Source organism: Pteronotus mesoamericanus, unplaced genomic scaffold (assembly GCF_021234165.1).
Source record: "Pteronotus mesoamericanus isolate MK-2021 breed Mesoamerican mustached bat unplaced genomic scaffold, CSHL_Meso_final contig_78, whole genome shotgun sequence".
NCBI lineage: Eukaryota > Metazoa > Chordata > Mammalia > Chiroptera > Mormoopidae > Pteronotus > Pteronotus mesoamericanus.
The window spans coordinates 25,644,456-25,670,265 of NW_026555258.1; the positions used below are offsets into that span (position 1 = coordinate 25,644,456).

The 25,810-nt window shown below is 43.5% G+C and overlaps 2 protein-coding genes across 2 annotated transcripts in view; both read left to right on the plus strand.

The window, feature by feature from the left end:
• GRIN3A (glutamate ionotropic receptor NMDA type subunit 3A) overlaps positions 1–24,397 on the plus strand; it is a 140,913-nt gene extending 116,516 nt beyond the window's left edge. Inside the window, exons 7-9 of the mRNA XM_054584942.1 lie at positions 18,216–18,380; positions 19,403–19,479; positions 24,058–24,397. Of these exons, the coding sequence (XP_054440917.1) occupies positions 18,216–18,380; positions 19,403–19,479; positions 24,058–24,397 (582 nt within the window). The remainder of the gene's footprint in view (positions 1–18,215; positions 18,381–19,402; positions 19,480–24,057) is intronic.
• PPP3R2 (protein phosphatase 3 regulatory subunit B, beta) lies at positions 3,984–4,496 on the plus strand. Its single transcript, XM_054584943.1, has one exon. The coding sequence runs from the start codon at positions 3,984–3,986 to the stop codon at positions 4,494–4,496; it is 513 nt and encodes a 170-aa protein (XP_054440918.1).
• Positions 24,398–25,810: the final 1,413 nt, after the last annotated feature.

Below are 25,810 nucleotides of genomic sequence, written 5' to 3' on the forward strand. Positions count from 1 at the left end.
ATCTATATCACCACTGGTGCTTCTTTAACATTTATGGGCATGCTAGGGTAGCTAATATGCAACTTTCCTACAAAACTGTAAGTTCCATGAAGACAGAGACAACCTGGAAAGTATCTGCTTTAGATCACTGTTGTGTCCCTCTCATGTAGTAGATGCTCAATAAATATTTGTGAAGAAAACAAATAGTTGAGTATATCTGCAAATATCTGCATGTGTATATATGCAAACAGTCTATTAGAATTTTCCAGTAGGCAGTGACAACATCTACCATGTTTGTACTTACTATGTTTGTGCTAAGCATTGAGTCTAATTCTTTCTGTATTCTATCTCATTTATTCCTGAGGATGACGCTATGAGTTAGCATTTGTATCCTTGTTTTACAGATGAGCAAACAGTGACTCAAACAAGCGACTCTGCCCAAGATCACAAAGTTATTAAATAGAAAAACTAGGATTGATAAATCATATTCTCTAAAGCTCATATTAAAAATCTAGCCCAGAATTACAAAAGAAAGTCAAGCATAATGCTTTTGATCCTTTTGACTATGCATGATAAATGTAAAAGACAGAGCAAATAAACCCTTAAAGCCATATTGCTTACTAAATTGTACATTCCTTAATGGTGAAACTATATATTTCTCAAAGGACTTGCCCTCATTCACCAAAGAAAACCCCATGACCTGGCACAGAGCATGGCACATAGTGGGTGCTCAATCTATTTTTAAGTGGCTTTACACTTAAAACAAAGCTTGTTCATCCTAAGAATACAAAACACATAGAGCCAGAGTCAAATTTCTGCTTCAGAAAACAAATAAAGGCTAGGAAAAGGAAAGTAAAGCAGACCAGGGGCAAAATATACTAAGCACCTCCTGTGTGCTGGCAGGCTATTTCAGATGTTTTTTTCAGTTATCATTTTAGGTATTATCCCACTTAAACCTAAAATAACACTATGCCATCGTTATACTATTCTGCCTTTGCAAATGAGAAATCTGATGCTCATGAAAGGTTTTAAACTCAGGGCTATGGGTCCCACAGTCTACATGGTGACTGACCTCAGTATAGATAGAGGTTAAATACAGTGACTGATAACATCACTGTATTTAGCTGGAAGGGGAGAACTTCCAGCTAAAGGTCCAGGATTCCTGAAAAGTTCCTAGAATGGCCTCATATGAGCCTCAGGCCTCATCACTTACATTTCTGTTGGTTTTATTTTCCAATGTCAGACATTTTTGCACGTAATCATCTCATAGTTCTTCCTCTGGAAACTCTTGAGGAAAAAAAATATATAACTTGCTCAAATGGAAAGTCCACTGGGCTCCTGATTTCTTCCAGAGCAACCTGTCAACTCTTTTAATTTAGTTACTACAGTGACTGTCCGACTCTCCAGATCCCTCCACAGTTCTAAATGGAAAAAGGAACAAAAACTTTTTTCCATAGAAATGACTGAGATCAATGGCCAGAGAAAATCGAAACAATGGCCTTGAATCCCGTAATAATGCTGAACTACCAAGGTTATGAAATGGGGAATGATGAGGAACTCACCCTCACATTGACTGAAACTTCAGGTCCAGCATAACAGTACATCCTCTACCAGGGAGGAGTAAAGCAATTCTGGTTGCACACATGAATTACTTCAATGAAATGGTACCATCTTCCCAGTACTATCTATTTGACCATTAAATTAATTAACTCTTGAGACAATGTTTCTCCTCTTACATGACATTTCTGTATGCATGGTCTCATCTCACTCTTACAATAATAGCCACATGCAGTAGATAAAGCAGGCATAATTATTATCACCTTTTACAGATGAGGACACTGAGGCGGGGACAGTAATAGCTCTTCTAAACTAACAGAGGTAACGTAGAGCCTTGGAACCTGATCTGTTTAATTCCTAGGCCCCCTGCACTTCCCCTTTGATTCCTCCTCCTAACACATCCTCATAGAGGGATACACTTACTGAAAGTTTCCCCACTGATGACTCCTTCCTAAATGACCACCATCAAGACGTTTACTCAGGAGAAAGTCTGAGGATTCCGTAGGTGTGCCTGATGGGCCAGTGAGGCCGGTCACTGGATTCCTCGAGCCTGCAGTGGAAAGTGTGCAGTTAGTCCCAAAGAACGCTGACCCGGAGGAGCCAAAGTGAATGCTTGTAAAATGCTTAAAGCACTGAGTGGCACCCTGTACACAATATATGAGGTATGGTCATTAAACAGACATAACATGCCCTTAAGAGCCCAGGTTGCCAAGAATTCTTTTGGAAGATGTCATCGCCACCAGCAGGGTAAATAGTAATGAAATTAGTAATAATGATAATGATTTATCACATTGGTTAACGTCACCTTTAATCCTCATACAAGTGTACAAAATATATTACTAGCTACATTTTACAGATGGGAAACTGATGTTAAGCAACTTGCCCAAGGCCTTATTGCTAGTAAGCAGCAGACAGCTAAGAATTTTAAATTCTTTTTTTCCTTATAATGCTTCTTTCAGATCTAGTTAATTCAGTCAGTCTGGATAGTAATTCAGTTATCAAATATTTTAGTCTCTGGACTTCTTTTCCCTTAAACTGTCTGGAGCCGGCGGTAAGGTGTCCTGTGGCCTTGTGTCAGTTTCAGCATGGTCACCTGTAGACCGATACTTTGGCTGAACTGAAGAATAGAAAATATGCCAGCATTTTTTAAATGAGGGAATTTTGGCCCCCTTCAAATTAATTTTTTTATTGATTTTAGAGAGAGAAACGTCGACTTGTTGTTCCACTTATTTATGCATTTGTTGGTTGATTCTTGTATGTGCCCTGACCAGGGATTGAACCTGCAACCTTGGCGTATCAGGACGATGCTCTAACCAACTGAGTATCTGGCCAGGGCCATCTTCAAATTGATTTTGTGGCCTGGGGTTCCCCTGGGTCCTTTTGAACTCCATTGTTCTTGAACCAAATGGATTTTTTATGCATTTGGAGTAACTGATGTGCTCCTAAAGGAAAAGGGAATATGAGGGCATGTGATACCAATCTTCAACAGAAAGGACACACCCTTTGAAGGAAGAGGGAAAGAGTGAGATAGCCTAGGAGCCGCTGTCCCTCTCAACACACACAGAGGGCTTCACTGGCATGTTGCAGCTGTGCCCCAAAGAGCCCTGCAGGACAGCCAACAAAGATACAGGCTGTGCATGAGATGATGGATTGGAAGGAATAGCCTGACAGAGGCTATACTCTTGGTGGCTGTGTCTTCTTGAAGGATGCCCCGAACCCAGCACTGTGAACGTTCCTCAGGAATACGCTGCTACCTGTAGGTGACCCACGTGAGCCATTCTGTGTGATATCTGAGCCGCCTCTTAAAAAGACCCTGAGCACCCTGTCCTGAAAAAAGGCCAGTGACCTATCCTGGCTTCCCCTGGGGGAGGATTTAGGGGATATATAACAGGAGTGGTTTGGTGCATTCTCTCACCTAGTGCTCACACTAGGCCGGGAAGGTCAGCATACGGAGCCTTTGACTGCAGTTCACTCCGCCATCAGCTTTCATTTATGAAGCAGGCACTGTATGTCTGGCACTGTGCTGGGGATGCTGCCCTGAGTAGTACCCATTGCAGCCACTGGCCCCTTGGAGTTTAGCGTATAAGGAAAAAAGGAAAAGTGAAGAAGAAAGGAATAGCAAGGAGAACAGGGGTTTTCAACGAAACCTACTAGGGGCTGAGAGCAGGATGAAGGAAGAGTAGCTGCTCCCAGCCTCTTCCTCTGCTGTCCTGCCATCTCCTCTGCCCTGCGAGCCACCCCTCCCGCCCTGTCTCCCCTCTTTCTCTCCCTCCTCTTTCACCACCGCCTCCCGAGACCCCCTCCCAGCGCCGCCTATTTCATGGTCCGGTGGCAGAGCCCCGCGAGCAGCCCCTCCAGCCCCCTCGCCCTCTCGCCGAGCAACTGTCCCCGCGTGCGAGCTGGCGCCCACCGCCCCTGCGCCCCTGGGAGCGGGCTGGGCGTCCACAATGGGAAATGAGGCCAGTTACCCGGAGGAGATGTGCTCCCACTTTGACCATGATGAAATTAAAAGGCTGGGCAAGAGATTTAAGAAGCTGGACTTGGACTCGTCAGGTGCCCTGAGCGTGGACGAGTTCCTGTCCCTGCCCGAGCTGCGGCACAACCCGTTAGTGCAGCGAGTGATCGAGGTTTTCGACGCCGATGGCAACGGGGAGGTGAACTTTGAGGAATTCATCGTGGGGACCTCCCAGTTTAGTGTCAAGGGAAATGAGGAGGAGAAGCTAAGGTTTGCTTTCAACATCTACGACATGGATAAAGATGGCTACATTTCCAACGGGGAGCTCTTCCAGGTGCTAAAGATGATGGTGGGGAACAACCTGAAAGACTGGAAGTTACAGCAGCTCGTGGACAAAACCATCATCACCCTGGACACGGACGGAGATGGGAAAATATCCTTTGAGGAATTCACAGCTGCGGTTAAGGGCTTGGAGGTCCACAAGAAGTTGGTGGTAGTTGTGTGAGTTTTTTAAGAGCGCCACCCAACAATGACTTTGACGTCTTTTTCTCAAGATCAACTCTAGACGCCCAGCAACTGTCTTTCTGACTGACTTGGAAGTATTTCTCTTTGTGAAGCCACACTTTCTGACACAAACCTCATGACCAACTGGTGCCAATTCTTCTTCTCCCAGGGACTGAGAGGAACACCTGAAGGAGCCTGCCGGGGAATGGGGAGGAAACGGCTTTTATAAATGGCTTTTTCTTTGTTTTGATTCAGAGACCAAACTATAAAGAGTCAAGGAGAACTTTAAAAGTTCAAGAATAAGGAAACATCTTTGCCTTTACTTCTCATGATTTTCTATGTGGGAAATAATTTTACAGTTCAAACCCATGTTAGGTTAACAGTTTTCATTTCCTTGTGGTGTTCGGGTGTCTTGAGAGATTGTTAACCTCGCATCGTAGCAACAGAGACCCATTTCTCTTGTCTGAGCGCCTTTTCATCACCTTCCTCTGAGCAACAGAAGCTCATCTTTCCCTTTCCCGGCCGCATCCCACTCCTCATAATGCATCTACAAACCCCCAAGCATGTCTTGAGGGTTAGGAATGCATTTAGGCCCCTCATGCCGCAGGCGTTGCTCCAGCTCCCGGGCAGAAACTGGGCTCAGGGCTCCGGTAAGAAATGCTCAGGCTGGACTTAGTGCCCTGCCCAACTGTCAGCCTCAGTGGCACTGGGTCTTCAAGGTCGGTTGCCTAGCTCGGTATTAGGTTCAGTTAAGGGGTTTCCAGCCAAACAAGGCAGGAACCGTTCCGGAAAGCTTTCTCACCTCCACTACTCAGATGAGAATGGGACAGTTTCAAAGTCATCCTTCCCTGGGGCAGAGGCAGTAGAGATTCCAGAGGCACTGGACTCTCCCCAGGATGCTAACGTGGTGTTGTTCCTAGGGGGTCAAAGATGGGTGGGCACATCCCTGCAGCAGCGGCGAAAGCCATCTGCACCAACTAAGCCTAGTTCCAAAAATCAGACCTGGGGCCTGGCAGGGAGGCTGAGAGCTCTCTCATCCCAGAGTTCCTCACACCCTAATAAGCCTGCAGCCAAGAGCTGTGCTGGAGTCTAGTCACACAGGCGAGGGCCAGTGGGTTTGCATTTCTCCCAGCTCCAAGTTCAGTGACATCATGTCAACATCTTGAAATCAGCTGTGGTAGGAGTAATATGGAAAAAAAGCAAAAACTCGTAGTTGATTTGGTTTTGTTTGTTTTGAAGAGCAATGTACCAGTAAGTACATTGCTGCCTGTACCCTAGACCTTACCAGCTCTCTGAGGTCGCACTTCATCCCAACCCTGTTTCTCCCAGGGGACCACTCCCCATGGGAGGTGCTGAAGACTCTATAACCCCAGGACAATGAAACATACTCTCCCTACACATTCTTAGCCGAGATAAAACTCAGGTGATTTTCCTCAGGACAAGGAAGATCTGTTTCAAGGACATTTATTATCCTTATGTTTTGAAGAAACTGGAAGCTAGTATTAACCAGGGGGGAAAAAAAAAAGGAAAAATAGCTCCACAGATTTAATTATTCTCAGGATAACCTATCTATCAAGGCATCCTGCCATGCTTTTTATTTAATAGATTACTTAGGAACCAAAAAGAATAGGAATCCCTGTCCCTTTAATTCTTGTGCAGTCCTAAAAAAAAAAGTATTAATAATCAGTAAATGCTCCCAACGCTGTAGTGATATGGGTCATGCTCCTACTGCAGGGTAACATAGTTCTAAGACTCAAACACACCTGGGTTTGGATTCAGTTTAAACTGGGTTTTTATTACAGTCACTTCTTACTAGCTGTGTGAGCATGAGCAAGTTACTTAACCTCTCTGTGTCATTCCTCCTATATCCCAGGGTTATTTTGAGGATTCAAAAAGACAAAACATGAAAAAAAGAAAGAAAGAAAAAAAGAAAGAAAGAAAGAAATATGTGAAGTGCTTAGAGCACAATGGGTTCATTCTACTGATTTCCTTCTCTTCCCCCTTCCTCCACTTCTATTAGATCCCTGCATAAGGGAGACAGGAAGCCTACTGATACTTTTAGAACCCTTACTTAGTACTTAGACCACACCCACTCTAAATTTAACTGGATATTTGTGTGATCCTAATCCAGAAAGAAAACAATGTCAAGGTCCTCCCATCTCCTCATTTGCAGAGGAGACAGCAAAATTCTCAGCTGGAGAAAGTTTAAAAGAGAGAGGCTCTCTCGTTCCAGCCGAACCTGTGACTTATGGAGGAAACTGCATGAGGAAAGTGAGCATATATAATGCTAGCCAGATGACCTTTAAAAAAGAGACATTATTTATATACTCTGCAATCTGCACAGTGAAATGTGGAAATTTTAAAAATTGTGGCCAAGGGTTTGAAACATGTTGGATTACATATTCAAATTTAACAAGAAGAGGAAAATATTTCCACTTCTAGAGTGGCTAGAATTAAGCCAACTGCTCTATCAGTCTACTTAGTATAGTTACCCAAGGCTTTGGGGCAGTAACCTTGAACTGAGAAGCTGTTTCTAGCTTCAGCAATGGGAAGGATCTGATTTTAGATGGCTTTGGGGGAAGAAAGGTCATATTTACCTCCAAGTTAGAATGCTTTGATTTTTCTCTCTGTTACTGGTTGCCAATAAATATAGTTCTGTATAGTTGTGGGTGAGATAAATAGTGAACATTTATTGAACAACCGTCCCAGAGGCTGCTACATTTGTTGTATCATTTAATCATTACAACAGCACTGTGAGGTGTGTGCCATCATCTCAGTTTTACAGATAATTCTGTAGAGAGATCTAGAATCTTCTCCAAGGCCTCCCTGATGGTTAGTAGCAAAGCAAGGCCTTCAACCAGCCTTCCTGACCCCAAACACTGAACTTTTCCCACTTCACCGTATTGTCTCATATTTTTATGGTTCCTATTTACCTGCCTCAAATTATTCTGATAGTCTTGTTCACATAATCAAATCAAGCCTCAATTTTCACATAAGAGGTGAATTGCTTATCAAGGAACCCAGCCTCTTAGGTTCTATTCTTTGCAACACACACACACACACACACACACACACACACACACACGTATTCGGCAAGGCAGTCTTAAATCATCTTAGACATTTATCTCATCTTGAAAAACATTGACAGTATTTAGATTAAACTGATATCAGCAACCAATGTCTATTGAGGCTATGGAGGTCAGTAATAATATGTTCTTATGAACCAATTGTGTCTTTTCTCTACTATATGTTGCCAGCCACTAGACACTTCTTCTTTTGAAACACAGGAAAAAATATGAAACTAGAACAGTCAGTTTATCTTCTCAAACTATGAGTCTTTAGAAGATTTCTCAAGGAAAAACTTTCCAGGAATTTTTTTTTTTAATTACAAATTCCATTCTTGACTTACGCTATTGATTCTCTCTGTTAGAATGTAGAGTAGGTAGTTATTCTGGCTACTGTGTTTTATCTATGTAGCATGAATTGAAAAGAAGTGTTTTAAGATAAGGTAGCATCATATAGAGAAGTCAGCCCACCAGCCTGAGAATCAAAACTGGATCCCTTTGCATTCGTATTGGGACCACAACTATCCTGGTGGCCAGAGGCTGTGTGAAGAGCAGCAAATCACATGTCAGCTATAAAGGCAATAGCTGATTCATAATGAAAAACCGTAACACTGAAAGGACACAGCCATAAAGCTGTGTAGATCAAAGGATATAGTCTGACAGCTCAGAGGCTAAACCTGACCCAGAAATAAATTGTTTCGTTGTTAGTTTTACATGGTGTTTGTTCTCACAGTTTTTTTATTTGCTAACATCTATAAAATTTGAAGAATTTTTAGACATAAAAATCAAAATTAACATAAAAGAACGTAGGCCACGCCAGGATGGGGCGGCCTTTTATTGGCTAAAGTACCTCTGAAGCATGGGCTGAAATTAAGTCTCAGTGAAGAGAAACTGTTATGTTTCATTCTTCAGATCAAAAGCTTCAGATGGATTAAAGTGTTCATTGTTTTTCAAAAATAAAGCAACTGGTCATAAAACATTTATTCCAACAAATAGTATTTTTTAGCAACTGAAACAACAGGAGCGTTTACAACAATACAAACACAGCCGTATAAAATTTCCAACCACCGTCTAATAAAATCTAACAGAACAAAACTATCAAGGAAACTTGCAAATGGAGAAACATGTCCCATGTTAGGAAAGGGGTTAACAGCTTTTTTCAAATTTTTCTGAAATGTATAATTGGGCAATGGATATAAATATATATGATTCATACAAAAGGAGATCAAGAAAGCGAACCTTTAAAACTAGCCTCAGTAATTGGAAAAGTACAAATGAGAATATTTAAAACAGGAAACAATGATCAATGATAAAGCAATGTCATTGAGGACAGGAGCATGCGGTGTTCGGGTATCTCTGGCGGCAGCGAGAGCGGCTGCCACGCTTTCCGGGGGCGGTCTGACACCCCACCGAGGGCCGAACAGGTACATCGCCAACCTGGCAATCCACCCATTCCAACAAAGATCTCGAAGAAAGAACCAAAAATAATGATTAAAAAATACTGTACACAGAGGATTTTTTTATTGTAGCAATATTTACATATATATGTAATAGGAAAGAAAATTAAACACCTGACAGTTTGGGAGTAGTTAAGTCAGTCACAGTAGAACAATAGGTTGTAATAGAAAGCCATTCAAATAAATAAAATGACTATGTAAACACATAAAACTTTAGAAAATAATGTCAAGTATTTTTAAAAAGCATAATGGTTATACGTTATGTTTACAGCTCTGGAAAATATATATGCATATGGTCATAATTCAGAAGAGGGAATGAAGGATTGAAAATAATTGTTTATAAAAATGAACACTTGGAAGTAGTTGTTAAAATAACCATAACTCTGTAAAAAGATTATGGTTAATTATCTCAAATTTGCTTTTTAGACTTTTTTCTGAGTTGTTTTAATAATAAATTAAGATTTTTTTTCAAAAAGATTGCACTATGGAACTAATGCAGCAAATTAAGGCCCAGGCCCAAAGCTTACAGGCAGGCGCCCAGGCCGGGAAGGGGCAGCGGCTCAGGGAGCGCAAAGGCAGAGAGAAGCCTCTCCGCGGCCGCAGGGCCGGAGCCGGGCGATGGACCATTGCGCTGATTCCAGGTCAGAGAAGATGGACGCGGCCCAGCCCCCAGGGCCTGGGGAGTGATGGGGAGTTTCCTGATTGCAGCCCCTGATCGCTGCCCATCCATCTACATTGTATTGCTTATCCAAACAAATGTGTGACTACTATTACTGTCATTCATGCAGTGTCTCCATGGATTTTGCAAATCATCTCCTGTTTGTTTCCTTTGTTACATGCGATCTTTCAGTTCGCATCCATCAAAGAGAAAATTTCAGATTTGCTCAGTGAACATCTTCTTTCTCCTTTTTTAAGACTTGTTAAATTTTTTTTTTTTTTTTTTAGAAATCCCAAATAATTACACCGCACAATCTTAGCCCACTCTCTCCAACCAAGCAGATTCCCTCCTGGAAGCTGTTCTGGCCCCTGGGAAGCCCGCACCTCATTCAGGTCTCCACCTTCTACCTCTTCCTCACTAAGGGCCCATGGGTATGGACACAAAAATGAATCTGACACATTTTATTGAGCGAAGACTCTTCTGTGCAAAATAGTGGGATGGCAAAAAATAAAAATCAATTCTTCAAAATTAGAAACAGCATAGGCTTCCTCCTCATTCTGCTTCCAAGGGTATAGGAGTTATCAATATGTCGGAAGCGCCACAGCCTTTCTTTTCTTTACCTCTCACTAAAAGCATTCTTCCTCCCCCACCCCAGCTCTCTTATTAAATAAAAAGAAAATTATCTTGAACACCAAGATTTGGCTTTAACAGACATAGCGAGATCATGCAAAGTTTAATGCACTAGATCACTGAAAAAATAAAATGATTTCCCCAAGTTCTTGTTATCATTTTGCTCTGGGGAAAAGTACTTAATAGACACTGGAAATCTTGAGAGTAATTATAACTAAGTTCTCTTTCAGGTGTGTACTTCATTTAATAAACATTTATTGAGCACGTGCTATATACCAAGCTTGGGGAGGCACACCAAGAAAGGCAAAGCCTCGCCTGTCGGAGAAATCTCTCTAGAGTAGGCCCACACAGTCATTCCAGTGTTCTGCATGAGAAGTCTACCTCAAAAGAGATTATAGTCACACCTCAGTGCTACAGAAGTTTAAATCCTTTAAGCAGCCTATCAGGTCAGATGCTTTGGTTGCAAGCAACAGATTCATTTAAGCAAGAAAAAGAGGATTATCAAAAGAATAATGTTTAGAAGTATATATAAAAAAAAACAAAAACAAGTTGCTACAGTAACCACAGGACTCCAGGGAGGTTAGTGGCAGGAAGCAGGGGCCTGTCTTTTAGGCTGTGAGGATAGACTCAGCTCCAGCCTCTTCAAAAACCAAAGGTCTCTGCTCAAATGCTAATTGGCTTACTTGAGTCACAGGTTTGGCCTGATGTGACCAAGTATTACCATAAGTAATTAACTACTTACTGATTTTTTTTTTTTAAAAAGGAATTAGACATTGAGCTTAAAAAACTGGGGAGCATGAGCCTGTTTGCTTCACCAGGAAGATACAGCTTCGCACCTCAGGGGATTACAGCCTTTCTCTGCCAAGGGGATTAACACTGGTCCCTACTCACCTCCTCCCATACAGGATTGTTGCCAGGCACAGTGGGAGGTTCAGGACCTTAGAAGGCCTTTCAGTCTAACTGAGGTGTATGGACCCAACCAACACCCCCAAAAGCCTGGGAAGTTGATTGGTTCTTTTGAAAAAGCACCTGATCTATCCCAAACCCAGGCTAACATAATCCCAGGGGAAGGAAGAAGCTCTCTGTTTTTCTCCCTCAAGACCTGCACTCACCCAGTGCCCTCTGTCCCGGGAGCAGCCACCACAGCTGCAGCAGATGACAGGGACTCCAAAAGACTAAGCTTTAATATAAACTCTGGACACTAGCTTTTGCATTGGCCTTGCCGAGGACACAGTTGGACATTTTCCATGGCAGGACAGACAGAGATGGGACATTTTAAACCCAGCAGGAGATTTCCACCTGAATAACCATCTTGCCACACCACAGTCTCTCATGTAGGGGTCCTTGGAATGCTTTCCTCATGAGCTGATTTCCACCAACAACACAGGGAGTAGAGAGTCTGACTGGTAAACACACCAAAAACATCAAAGTGGGGAAGGGCTGCTCCCCAAGAAAGGATCCTAAGTAAACAAAATCAATACAATACACTTCCAACATAAGCCTGCTGAAATTACTGCATCCAATGTTCAATTTTGCACTCTACTAATTGTAAGTATGTTTGTCATGCCAGTTCCCGCATTAGGTCCTGAGGTTGATGAACACTGGCATGGCGAAGGCAGGATGGCACGCTTCCCAAGCTCTCTGAGCCCCATCTATCAATTGAGAATATCCATCTATATCTTTCTCTCTCACGGTTATCCTAAATATCTCCTGAGACATTTGAAAGTATTTGAGGGGGTAGGGGAGACATGTATTTTTTTTTATTATATTATACAAAAATGTTCATAAGTTAATATACAAAAAAGATTCTAGTTCTCATAGTCTGTCACCCATCCATTCAAAAAGTTTATTCAAAATCTAGTAAGTGCTAGGCAGTATTCTAGGCCATCAGGGTATATACACTGAACAAGAATTGACAGAATGACTGGACTCTTGGGGCTTTTTCTACTTGAGGAAAAGCATAGGAAATAATCATCCTTACTGGTGTGGCTCAGTGGGTTGGGCCTCATTCTGCAAACCCAAAGGTCACTGGTTCAATTCCCAGTCTGGGCACATCCCTGGGTTGTGGGCCAGGTCCCTAGTTGAAGGCATGTGAGAGGCAACCAATCAATGTTTCTCTCTCACACAGATCTTTCTCTCTCCCTTCCCCTCTCTCTAAAAATAAATAAATAATTTTTTAAAAAAAGAAAATAGGCAATAAACAAATGTATGTTCTGTCAGGAGAAAAATAAAAGAAGGATGAGGGGGATAGATTGTGTCCAGGAGAGAAGGGGAGGAAGGCAGGATTTGCCTTTCAACCACGGTGGTTAGGGTAGACTTCACTGATCAGCGACATTTGAACAGAGACCTGAAGAAAATGAGGGAAGGAGCAATACTGATGGCTGGTGGAAGAGTTTACAGGCAAGGAGAACAGAAAATGAAGACTCACAAGCAGGAAACTACTCGATGGATTTAAGGAACAGTGAGGAAGGCCACTTGGCTGACAGAGTAAACAAGTGAGAGAAGAAAGATATAAAGTTAGGATATATGGGACTAAATCATGTAAGGTCTTCTAAGCCATTGTAAAGACTGACATTTATTCTGTGTGAGATGGAGAACCATCGCTGGGCGCTGAGCACAGGAGTGACGTATTTTAAGTCATTCTGGCTGCTATGCAGAAGGCAGACTGAAGGGGCCAGGGAGCTAATTAGCAAGGTATTTGAATAGACTAAGTGAGAGGTGATGGTGGCTTGGACCAGCCAGGGTGGTTAGTGGAGGTGGTAGGAAGTCATCATATTCTAGACATCCTTCGAAGGTAGGGTCCCCCATATTTGCAGACATCCCAGGTACGGGATGCTAGAGAAAGAGAGGAGTCAAAGGTGGCTCTAAGGTCTTTGGCTTAAGCAATTGCAAGGATGGAGATGTGTTAAAATGGGAAAGACTGTGTGAGGAGCAGATTTCAGGGGTGAAATTAGGAGTTTATTTCAATGTGTTAAGTTTGAGATGTCTATTATATATTCATATAGAGAGGCTGAGTCAGGAGCTGGGGGAGATATAAATCTGAAAGTCACTGGCATATAGGTGGCATTTGAAGCCATGTGTCTGGATAAGAAAGTAGGTGTAGCCAACTAACTGAAGGCCTGCCAATGTTTATGATCAGAAAGATGGGGAGGAACCAGAAAGCAAGACTGATGTATAACAAAGATAGACGTGTCCCAAAAATAGTGAAGACAATATATCGAAGAAGATTAAATAATTAACAGCGTCCAGGCCGATACATGAATAAGGTGAAAACTGACGAGTGGATTTGGCGATGTGAAGGTCATTGATGGCTTTGATGGGTGTTGTTTAGGTTATGGTACGGACAAACGCCTGTTGGACTAGGTCAGGAAAAGAGAATGGGAAGAGAGGGATTGAAAGCAGTGAGGATAGAGGATTCTTCAGAGGACCAGAGAAATGGAGTAGTTGCTGTGTGTTGGGAGATGTTGATTGAGACCTAGTCAAGCTTAGTTCATAGGACTTAGCCAGGAACATCTAAGGCACATGATGAGTGAAATACATTTAAATTTCATATCCTGCTGGGGGTTTGAGAACTAGTCAGTTTTCTAACCAGCTGTCAGATGTTTTGAACGTCTGCATCCGAGCAGGACTCAAAGCAGGGTTTGGGCAGCAACAAAATCAGTGGTCTCAGCCTCTGCCTGTCACTGGAAGCACTGATGGTCTGGACGGAGACCACTCGGAGCATCTGACCGTACAGGCGTCTCCCTTTATCTGAATCTAGTTTGTTCCAGAAAATGTGTTAGCTACTGAAAAACAATAAAGCATTCCCACTTCTACTAAAATCCAGTTTCCCAAAATATCACTAAAACACTCTTAGGCCACCCTATAGATATTTAATATCTCGTCCACAATGCACGCATTGTCATGTGTGGCAATCTACCAAGGATTTCTGCATATACAAAGCAGTTAAGACACCACTTTTTTAATGTGTAATTAACTGGGTATTCATGGGTTCATTATGCAGAGTTTGCTTTCCCTCCACAGTGCAATGCACATATACTAATGTAAATGAACAATAAAATAAAATGTTAAAGAAAACATAAATAACATTTAGTAAAATAAAATATATAAGCAAGGCAATTTTTTGAATGGTTACCTTTTTTTAAGATTTTATTTATTTTGAGAGAGAAGGGGAGAGAAAGGGAGAGAAACATTGATGTGAGAGAGATACATTGATCAGTTGCCGCAGATGCAGGACTGAAACCACCACCCAAGTATGTGCCCTGATAGAGAATAGAACTGGGAACCTTTTGCTTTGTAGGATGGTGCCCAACCTACTGAGTCACACCAGTCAGGGCTGACTTGTTATTTATTGATTAAAGAGTTAACTGAGATTGGGTGAGCCAGAGCGAGCTTGTGAAGGACAAAGGGAACCATAAATGACAGAGATTTCTCCCTGGCTAAATCCTGGGACAGTCTTCTTACCTTGACACTTGGCACCTCAGAAGTGTGTGGCTGTGAGCTATCAGATGAAGCTGCAGGTGAAGCAAAGAAGAAAATAAAAAACATACTTTTGTTTGCATTTCTTTGCTTTCATTTATGCAGCTCCTGATGACAGGAGTCTGGGCTTTGATTGCGTATCTGAATGTGATGTTTCTTCTCATGTCACAACTGCAATCATCATTTTGTCTGCATCAGTTCAGTTTATTTCAAAGATCTGACATTGAATATTCATTGCTCCTCTCCCTCTTCTTCCTCTAACCAATGATATATGTCGAGCTGAACCAGTTCTACCTTCTGAGGAAACCAGTTCTCACATGACAAAGTGGGGCAGGTGCGCATAACCAATGCACAGCACATTGACCCTGTGCCCCTCGAGGACGAGCAGCCGAATTACAGCTGCAGCTGTACATCTTATCACTCAGGCTCAGGCACAATTTAAACATTTCTTTTGGCACTCACAGGCAGATTATAGCGGGTTTTCAATTAGGATGCTGAGCTTTGAATAAAAATTTTTGCAAGTTGTTATAGGGCACAGATAGAGTGCAGAGAGCAAGGGATCTGTAAATGGTGTTCGTTTGAAACACAATGTGGGCTTTGGCATCAGACGGACCTGGATCTGCAGCCTGGCTCCCCATCTATTATCTGTGTGATCTTGGGTTACATCATTAGTCTCTATGAGTCTCAATTTTCTCGGATGTGAAATGGAGATAATAATATTTAACATACAGGGCTATTACAAGATCATAGTACCTATATTGGTGTCTAGTACACATATTAGAGGCCCAGTTTTTTAAAAAAGTAACTATTGATACTTTATCTATTAGTGTGGGGGTGTAAACAACAGAAATTTAAAGAAAAATGTATAAAATAAACTGGATACAGCCTACTTGTTGAGGTCATAAGAGGAAAATGAGACTGTTGTTACACACAAGAAAACAGATGATCCGTGGTGATGACCAGAGGGAAAGAGGGGCAGGGAGAGGTAGGAGAGGGGATAGAGGGGCTAAATGGTGATGGAAGATGTGACTTGGGGTGGTGCACACGCAATACAATATACAGACAATTATTATAGAATAGTATCCCTGAAAACCTGTATAATTTTGTTAACCAATGTCACACCCGTAAATTCGATTTTAAAATAATAAAATAAAGGCAAGATGGCTCACTGTAAGTTACATTTTGCTTCCTCATCTTGGCAGCGCCTTATAAAAAGCAGTGGCAATCTGTTTAGCGTTTTGCCAAATGGTTGATGGTGTTTATGTTCAAGTCTAAAGCGAACTGCCTCAGTTTGCTCTTCATCCATAGCAGTAATAACACATTGAATCCTTCTATGATAGCTAGTTCCTGTATATGTTACAGTAGCTCCAGGTCAAAAGTTATTTCCAATCACATTTGTATGTACTTTCTGGAGATCAAGGTTATACAATTGATCACCACCTGCAGAGAGATGTCCCAGGAAAAGCTCTAGCACCTGTGCGGCACTCGGGGCCCAGCACACCTCCTTGCCCTATCCTAGCCCAGCGTTCCATGTTCCCTAAGGGCCAGGCTTCCGCTGGCATTCCCAGGTCGTCTGCCTAGTCTTCCCGCCCGTGTCCCAGTCTCCTGGACCTGGTGTCTGTTCTCTGCCCCTGCTCTCCTACAGTCGTTAGTTTACCAGGGATCCTAGCACCTCTTTTGAGCCAGAGCCATGGCCTGAACTAGTGCCATGGAGGAAATGAGATTCCATGCCCCCACCTCCACCAAAGCGTAAGATCTCCAAGCTCTGCCCCTGAACTCTGCCCCCTAAATACACAGGGAATACTCAGGAGGTCTAGCCAGGTCTGAACCAAGCCTGGCTGGCTCTCTCTCCAGGACTGGGAGTGGAGGTGGGGAAAATGAAAGAAACAAAAATCCCTTCAAGAAGATGGGAGTATCGCCCACATCGGTCAAATGATGTGATTAAAAGGCTCTGGAGCCCAACCAGCTGGGTTCAAATGGCAGCTCTACTAGTGATGTAGCCTTGAACAAGCTACTTAACTCCTTTGTTCCTAAGTTTCCTCACCCATAAAATGGAGATAGTAACAGTACCTATTTGATAGGTCATTCTGAATATTAAACAAGTTGCTGTGTTGATAAAGAGTTCAGAACTATGCATCCCACATACTGTGTTAAAATATGGATGATGATGATGACAACAATGATGACCAAAAGCCTGCAGCAAAGGAATGACACCCAGGCACCTCCGTAGCCTTGGCACCTGAGGGCTTGCCTGGTGTCCCAGTTTCTCCCTCGCAACACATGCCTCATGCATGCACCTACTCCTAAGCCACAATCTATTTCACAACCCCCTACCTCACTGTGCCAGAAGGTCATGTCTTTCCTTTTTTGCTGCTGTTACCATAAGCGTAGAATGCCTGCTGTTCCACCTGGCTCTCTTATTCTAAATCTTCTCTCATGAGTCAGCTTCTCCACAAAACCCAGGGGGCCTGGAGCAAGGTCTCATGGGGTATACATGTTCGCTTCCTCCCTGGACACAAGCTGATTAAAGGCAAGGACACACCCCTCCCATCTCCATCCTGTGGTACTTTGAAGAATGCCTGGTAGGCACTCAACTTATCAAATGTCCTTCCTTCTGCAGGATCGACTCTTGTCATTGATGTCAGTGACTGAATAACACCTGCTTCGTGGAGAACCCATGAGAGTTCTTAGATATCACACGTAAATCACTTAGCAAAGTGCCCACCACACTTAGTTACTGTGACTGCAGCAGAGCCCAGGCTTGGGAGCAAAGCAAACATGGACCTGCAGACCAACTTTGTCACTTCAAAGCTGCAGGGACATCAGTTTTCTCAACCATAAGTTGTGGTTATAATACCTTTCTCAGTGCAAAAGAGTAAGCAATCAATAAATACTAGGTCCCTTCTCTTTCTCCTCTGTGGCTAATTTGGGGACCTGGCTCAATTTATTTCACTTCTCCGGTCCTGGCTTCCTTATCTGTAAAATGAGCACATTGAACGAGCTGATCCTCATGGGCCCTGCCAGACCAAAATTTCAAAATTATTGAATTCATCTTTTCTCCTGAAACCAACTCATTCTGTGTCCCTTGGTAACTCCCTGCTCGGTGTTTTAATACATTAAATTGTCTCATTCATCGGACTCTCTGTCAGCCTCTCTCTAGAGACTGCAGCATGGTCCAGACGTGGGACCTCTGCCGGAGCCCAGGGCGGTTCGCACACTAGGGCTGTGTGTGAGTGGCTGCCCAGGAACCGGGGCTGCAGCAACCTCGTTCCTGGCTGGATTCCTGTCACAGTGAGGTCTACAGGCCACACAGAGAAGCAGTTTCTGGCTTCCTTTGTCCTGGATAAAAAGAATCTGCATCTGAGCATGAAGAAGTGTGGGTCCAAGCGGAGCATCACATTCACGGCCTTTTCTTTTCTCTTTTGCCCCAGACTCTGCAAATGGGCATCAAACATTTCTCTGGACTCTTTGTGCTACTGTGCGCAGGACTAGGTCTGTCCATCTTGACAGCCATTGGTGAGCACATAGTGTACAGGCTGCTGCTACCACGAATCAAGAACAAATCTAGGCTGCAATACTGGCTCCACACCAGCCAGGTGAGTGCCCCAGGAGTCTTGCTCCAATGGTCTTAAGCCTCAGAATTCCCGGCGGTGGGAGAATCCAGAGCCCCAAGTCAGACTGACAAATGACAAGTTACCATGAGAAGGAGGGCAGCGTAGACACCCTCAGTGTCTAAGACAGAGTTCTCTCTATCCCATTAATTCACTTTCGCCTCAAATTAAGCTCTCCCTTAGAGCCCCTTCTTTTCATATAAACCTCCACTGCTGCTCACAGTGGAAGCAATAGAATTGTTTTTAACCTGGTTTCACTTAGTAGTGACAATCTGAAGAGATGGAGTGTTAAGATTTGTTTTCTACAGATTCTTTTCTTGCCAAAATTGGAACCATTAAATGAGCCTGAAGTCCCTGATTCCCTCCGAACCCACTGACCCTTGTTCTCTCTGCGTTTTCAATCAGTCCAGAAAATGGGGCCACTTTTGCCTCCATCATCTGTATTGCTGCTTTGTTATCACAGTACTTTTTTTTTCTAGGTAACTTACTATCCTTGGTTTGGTTGCATTTGAGCCCTGATTTTCCTGCCTTCTTCCTAGGAAGTGTTTGGTTTCTTAAGGAGAACTCCACAGACAACCGATCTTCATTGTGTGTTAACATGATTAGTTTCATTCTCAAACGCTCTCCTTTCCTTTTTTCTTTTGGCTGCTAGGACGTTCATACTTTTTTTTTCCCTGAACCTTTAACAAATGCACAGGGCCTTTTGCCACACCTCAGTCATGACAGCTCTTCTTTATATCACATACCTTTTTACAACCCAGAGCGTTTCTAAGCTTCCTATCAAATTACTTTTTTCACCTCCAGGTAGAATAATAACTTACACTTGGAATTCTTGTTCTCTTGAGATTTAGGACTGAATGTTGATCTGTTCTCAGGCACCCCTGGAAATTTGTTTAAAGAGGCCAAGGTTTGTAGTGACAAGATACACTATAAAATCTCAGGCGGTACTTTGTCCCTGACTGTGTGTTTCTAATGATCTCTATGTGTGAATTTGTTCTTTCCACCAGAGATTACATAGAGCACTAAACACATCATTTGTAGAGGAAAAGCAGCCACGTTTCAAGACTAAACGTGTGGAAAAGAGGTAAGAAGAAGCCAGTGCTAGCTTTCTTCAGATTTGTTAATACGAAAGTTTAGAGATGTAACTGACACTCCATGCTCAACAGAGAAATTATGTATAGATAATTCAGATCGAATTAGGACCAAGTTGTTGATAAACACAATCAGTAAAAGTATAGGTGATTTCAAGTAGAAATAGAATAGACAAAAAACATATCTGTACACACATGAACACTGAAATGCAGGATAGGTGGTATTTATCATAGTCACAAGCTCAGGTGTGGTCTCTAGAGTGAAGACGCTCTAGGTGTGGTCTCCAAATACCGTCTCTGACACTTAAAGTTATGTGTGGCCTTAGGCAACTTATTTAACTTCTTTGTGCCTCAGTTTCCGCATATGTGAAATTGAGATAAAAACAGTACCTATTCTGTAGACATGCTGTAAGAATTAAATGAAATAATACACATAAAGCCCTGAAAACAAAGCTATTTTAGCAATCACCCTTGTGTACAAAATACATGTAAGACAGTTCATGAATCCTGCAGGTAATTAATTTCATGTAATATTGCGTCTTTGGCACGTTTTCACTCCCCAGCACTCCTAGGAATAGGCAAAATATGCAACAGATATGTTCTGCTTAATCCATTTCCTGGCACTCTTGCTACAAACTCCCCAGAAAAGAGGATCTCATTACAGGAAGTAATAAGCACTAAATGTATAGAACACATATGAAAATTAAAACTTCATGCCCTCCCCACATCCAGCCTGTGGATGGCTGTTCATTCATGGTTGCTCACAACGTCAGAAGCATTTGGGTCTGCTTCCTGTCATGGCTGCCTAAGGCGGCCCTCCTGGCTCCTTCATATGCCCAGGGGCCTCTCTTTAGGGAGTTACCTCCAAGCGGCAGTCAATTATGGCAGATCCTAGGCTCAAAGCTTGGCCTTCTGAGTAATTTTGAAACCTGACACTCACACTTCTCTAGGAGAAGAAAAGGTAAAAGGGGTGAAAAGCACGATTTGTTTTTCTTGTTTGAATCTCCTCTGGGACTGCCGCAGGCCCCTTCTCCCCAGTTTGCATCTAGCTTGTCAGAATCCTTTCCACTATCTCTTAAAGCCTCTTTGCAGTCAGTGAACAGACTGCCCCCTGCCCCGCCACCACGGCCGTTCAGGCTGTGGTCTCCCTGAGTCACATACCACAGCCCTGTCAGCGACAAGCCCTAGACTAATCAGGTTCCCGCTGTTCCATGTCATGTTACATAGTTTTTTTCTATAATTATTTTTGACATAAATTTTTAAACAGAGAAACACAAGAAGACACAGCAGCAAAGACATCATCTCACAACGACAAAGCATTTGTTTCCAGCCATAATGGGAACAGGAAGCCCAGGGTGCCCCTCTCCAACTGTGATGTGAGTCCTAAACACATCTCTTTGGCCTTAATCGAGAACCAAATGTGTCTTCTTTCAATAAACTTTGCCACTTTCCTTGGAAAATTCCCTTCTGGGACCCTTTATTATGAGAAGGAACAAAGGCAGAACATACCCTTGTGTCTCATGTTGGGTCCACATTGCCTGTGCCACCTGCCTACCACCCAACATCCACCTGTAACCTTTCAAATGCAGTGAGAGTTTGAGGTCCCATGGCCGCCGTATCCTTTCTGAATGGTCTGAGGGAGCATCAAACCTCCCTGTTACACTACTGCTCTGTGGAAGCTTGTTTGGCTTATTTTTAGTGTTAAGAACAGCTCACTCACTGGTCACATTACACTTGAAGGCTGAGAAAGGCTTGATACAAAACACAACCTAAACACTGTGGAGAACAGCAGTGTACCACACTCATTCCTTCCAATCAGATACCAAGTCTGACACTCAGCATCTGTCACCTGGTGTTCACAGGTGGCCCAGAGCCACCTACCTGTCCATTATCAGAGCACTTACAATACTAGAGTTTGTCACGGAATCCAGCTTTTGCTTATTCTTCCACATTATATTTCCAGATATGTGTACAAAGCACTACAGAAAACTAGATTAGCTAAATCCAGTTACCTGATTTTTGTGGTTGCCTGTACAGTCCAAGAAAACTTCTAAGATAGATGCCCCCTACTTCCAGGTTTCCCCCGTTATGAATCATTCTATGGTACTAGAGTTAGTTCTGTTGGCTTAAAAACTCTCCTCTTTTTGGGGGAAGAATGTGTATGTAAATGCCCATGTCTGCTAATAACTTGACATCCCGCCTTGTGTGCTCCATATTTGTTGAATGAATAAAGCAGTAGATAAATGAATCAATTACTAACATTGGTTTGAGGAAAGGCTAGGGGAAACTTTGAGTCATGGTATGAGAGTTGATGTTACTCCTTTTTTATTTAAAGCAGAGAAAAAAGTAGGTATTGGGAGAGACTATTTATATATAGCCATTGGTTTACATAACATGTGATTTCATGTAAATTTTGGTCTATCCTTCACCCCCCTGGGTTTCCAGTACACCCCTCTTTTCCCTCTCCCATCACCCCAAGATACACAAAAATTATAAGCCATATAACACACACCACAAATAAGATTGTTTTGAAATTATTCAAACTCAATGGGAAATGAGTTGAAAAAATTAAAGAGAAGTGTAAGGCTAGAAGGGAAAGTATAACCACATCTCTGATCCAGGTATAAAGCCAGTAGAACTGTAAGTGGACTCATTATAGAATTTTTACCCAGCCCAGGACACATGAAAGCTGAGCTCTCGTACCCCCTGCTCATTTATATGAGACTTAAACTATGAGAAATGTTGAAGAACTACAGGGTGGTTTGGAATGTGTCTGTGTGTTTTAATAGCTTGGGGCATATATCAGTTAGTTTTTGCTGTGTGAGAAATTACCTCAATAGTTAACGCTTGAAACAACAGTGAGTTGCTTATGAATCTGTGGGTCAGCTGGGCATTTCGCTGCTCTGGGCCAGACTTGGCTGATCTCAGCTACGCTTGCTCACCTGTCCGCAGCTAGACTGGGGGCAGGGGGAGAGCAGCTCAGGGCTGGCCGGCCTATGATGGATGAGCCCTCCGCTGGGTCCCCTGGGTGCACCGGGGACTTTCCATATGGTCCGTTAGCATCAGCACACGAGGCTCACCTTGCTCACATTGCAGCAGCAGGGCTCTGAGAGAGAGAGTGGCCGTGTGTGAGGCTCTTAAAAGTTTAGGCTTGAAACTGCCACCCGCTACTCCTACCACTTTCCATTGCCCAAAACAGTCATGAGATGGGACCGAATTCAAAGGGGAGGGAAAGCGGACTTCCCCACCTTGAATCCCTCTTGATAGGGAGGACCCGCAAAGTCCCATTGCAGAAGGGCGTGGATGAAAAGAACAAAGGATTGTGACCACCTTTGCCATTGACCGCAGGGAAAAATGAAATAGAATTATCCTATTAAATCTTTGTGGTTCTGTTTTCATCCATGTAACTGAATCAAGACTTTATGATTCCTCCCCTGACCCCTCCCCCTGCAGGCCCTGCCCTTCTCTTCCTGGCAAATAAGAATCCAGGAATAAAAGCTTGCTTCAGTGAAATGGATGGGGACCAAGACACAAGGACTTAATAGAGTGTTTCTATTTTTGTTTGGCCCTGTGGTAGATTGCAAAGTGGTCATAATCCTTCTCCTTCCCCTCCTTCTCCTTCTCCTCCCCGTCCTGCTTCTCCTTCAACAAGGCTAGAAGGAATCATCAGCTTTGCTGCTTAGGGCTCTGATCTGTTCTTGTAGCAAGAAACTCATCCCATTGCATCCAGCTGTCAAAGTGTATTTCAGAGGCCAGATCCTCCCCGCTGCCGCCCCCCTCCCCCCACTCCGCCCCGTGCCTGGCCAGCAGTAACCCTCTGGCTGTCTACAGCCATCTCTCTGCGATGGTGGTGGGTGGTTCCATGCAAGCCTGATAGAGGACTGCGAATCTATCTATATTTCACTTTCATTATCCCGGCAAGAGCTTGACGCTTTCTTGTGTGTTTTGCTGTCGTTGTTAAGCTTCAGAACTGAGCTGTCAGTCTCAACCCATGTAAAGTCATCCCTATAAGGGGAGACTTTGCTGAAACCTGTGGTTTGTATGCTTTTACTCTCCTCTAACTGAAGCGGTGACATCAGGGTGGTCCTACGGGACCAAAGATGAGCCATATTACAGTGTCTGTCCTCAGGCTCATGCTTAGCCTCCAACAGCTGAATAAACCAATTCTTGCTTTTATGGAAGCACCATCTTTCTAGCCACAGAATGTTTCAAGGCCGTGCTGAGTTCGGAGCCTTATGAGCAGGAAGGGAATAAAAGGGCGTCTAAGGTTCTTCCTGTAAGAATGGGTCACACCCTGGTCTATCAGTTCTCCAGGAGGATACACACATTCCAGTTTTAGGGCAGCATAAGATGTGATAAGTCCTTGAACTTTAGCTGAAAAGGACTACGTTGTCTCCTTTCATCCGCATGACATCAGCTAGCGGGCAGTCTGCCCGTGGCTTTGTTCCTGCATCTCTGAGTTATGCACCCCGCTCCATACCACTCACACGGGAAAGAGCTAACTGATGGGGAACAGCACCTTGTGAGCTGCAGAGCGGAAGGTCAACCTACAGTGCCCCTTTGTTTCCTAGGTCCAATGTGGGACCCCGTCAGCTCTCCGTGTGGAATACTTCCCATCAGACACATGACAACCAACGAAAATACATCTTTAGTGAGGAGGGAGAACAAAACCAGCTGTGCATTGGGGCCCACCAGGACATCCCTCTCCCTCCGAGGAGAAGAGAGCTCCCTGCCTCGCTGACCACCAACGGGAAAGCGGAGTCTGTACACGGGGCACGGAACTCAGTGATGCAGGAGCTCTCGGAGCTGGAGAAGCAGATTCAGGTGATCCAGCAGGAGCTGCAGCTGGCTGTGAGCAGGAAAACGGAGCTGGAAGAGTATCAACGGACAAAACGGACTCGTGAGTCCTAGCTGAAGCCACCGCTCCCCTTTGTCGGTTCCTGGCCTTCTTCTGAGCCCTTGAGACACTTTGTAATGCTCTTTTGTAACAACTGACAAAGGTGTGGGGACCCTGAGGTCTAGGTCTTCTTAGAGGTCCAGTCTGTGCTCCCCAGCCGAAAAGGCAACAAGCAGCAGCTCTTCCCAAGCTCACTCCCTAGGTCTCCAGGGTAACCGCCTTTCAGAGCAGGAATCTTAAATTAGTCAGGAGTGAACTCCGCCTAAGGGATCTGTGAATAACCAGACAACCCCAGCTCCTGTTAACCTTTTCACCAGGTGCCACAGTACTATTTCTGGTTTTTAGCCCTTTCTCTGCGCTAACAGCAAGAGATTAAAAAAAAAAAAAAATTGATACCCATACCTGTGTCTTACTGGGTTGTTGGTTTTATTCTCAGTAGAGAACAGGACTACCCAGGGTTGCGGTTTTCAATACAACTCCCCAGTGTCGATTTGTCCCTGTGTTCTGAATGAGGAACAGGGTCAGAGCTCAAGAGACTAAGAACAGGAAGGTGGGTGCTTAAAAATGGTCCCTGAACTCATTAGTGTTACAGCAGGCCAAGGACTGATTAGATCAATAAGAGCCATGTTTCTGAGAAAGTCCTAGCTCTCTGACACCGTCCTGACTGACATGTAGTAGGAACGTGTTTACACGCCACTGTGAAAGAGGACAGGAATGTGGTGAGCGGGAACAGAAGACAGGCCAAAGAGGCATTAAAAATGTACACCGTGCTTTTAGAACAAAAGCCCTGGGTCAGAAAAGCAATTCTGCTAAGAAATGAATAGGACTATACTTGTAATCTAAACGAAGCATCTCCATTATAGTGTGTGCCTTTTGTAAAAGAGAAAGAGAGAAAAGCAAAGCAGGAATGTGGCCTTAGGATGAAACTGGAATATCCATGCTTATTGCAACTGTGGGTTTAGTGAGAATGTTCTGCAAACCACATAGTAGGCCATTTTCAGATCAGCAGTCACCCGTCTCTTAGATCTAAAAACCCCAAAGGTGAACCTCAAGCTTGTGAATATCACAGGCTTCACCATTCAGAAATGTGCCCTGTGCTTTCCGTGTCTGTGCTGATAACAACCAAGTCAGTCTCCCAGCCTCACACCCACTTTCCTCTGAGGACCTACAAACAGACTGGGTCTGAGTCTCTCCCAGGCCACATCTAATGCCCTTAAAGGACTGATATCAGAAAGAAAAAAAAAAAAAAAAAGATTGGTATCAGTAACGTGGCTCCCCTCTGCCTAGGCATCCCTTTACTACTGTTCAGCTACTTGGACATGCGGGAAGGTAAAGGGATCTGGGAACTAGAGGACTTCAGTTCCCAGTGTTTGTGTAGATAGGGATCATCCAGGAACTCGTTAAAATGCTGATTGTCAGGACCCTCC

What these genes read in the sequence shown, in the direction of transcription:
- PPP3R2 (XM_054584943.1), top strand. Translation starts at nt 3,984, where the DNA reads ATGGGAAATGAGGCCAGTTACCCGGAGGAGATGTGCTCCCACTTTGAC.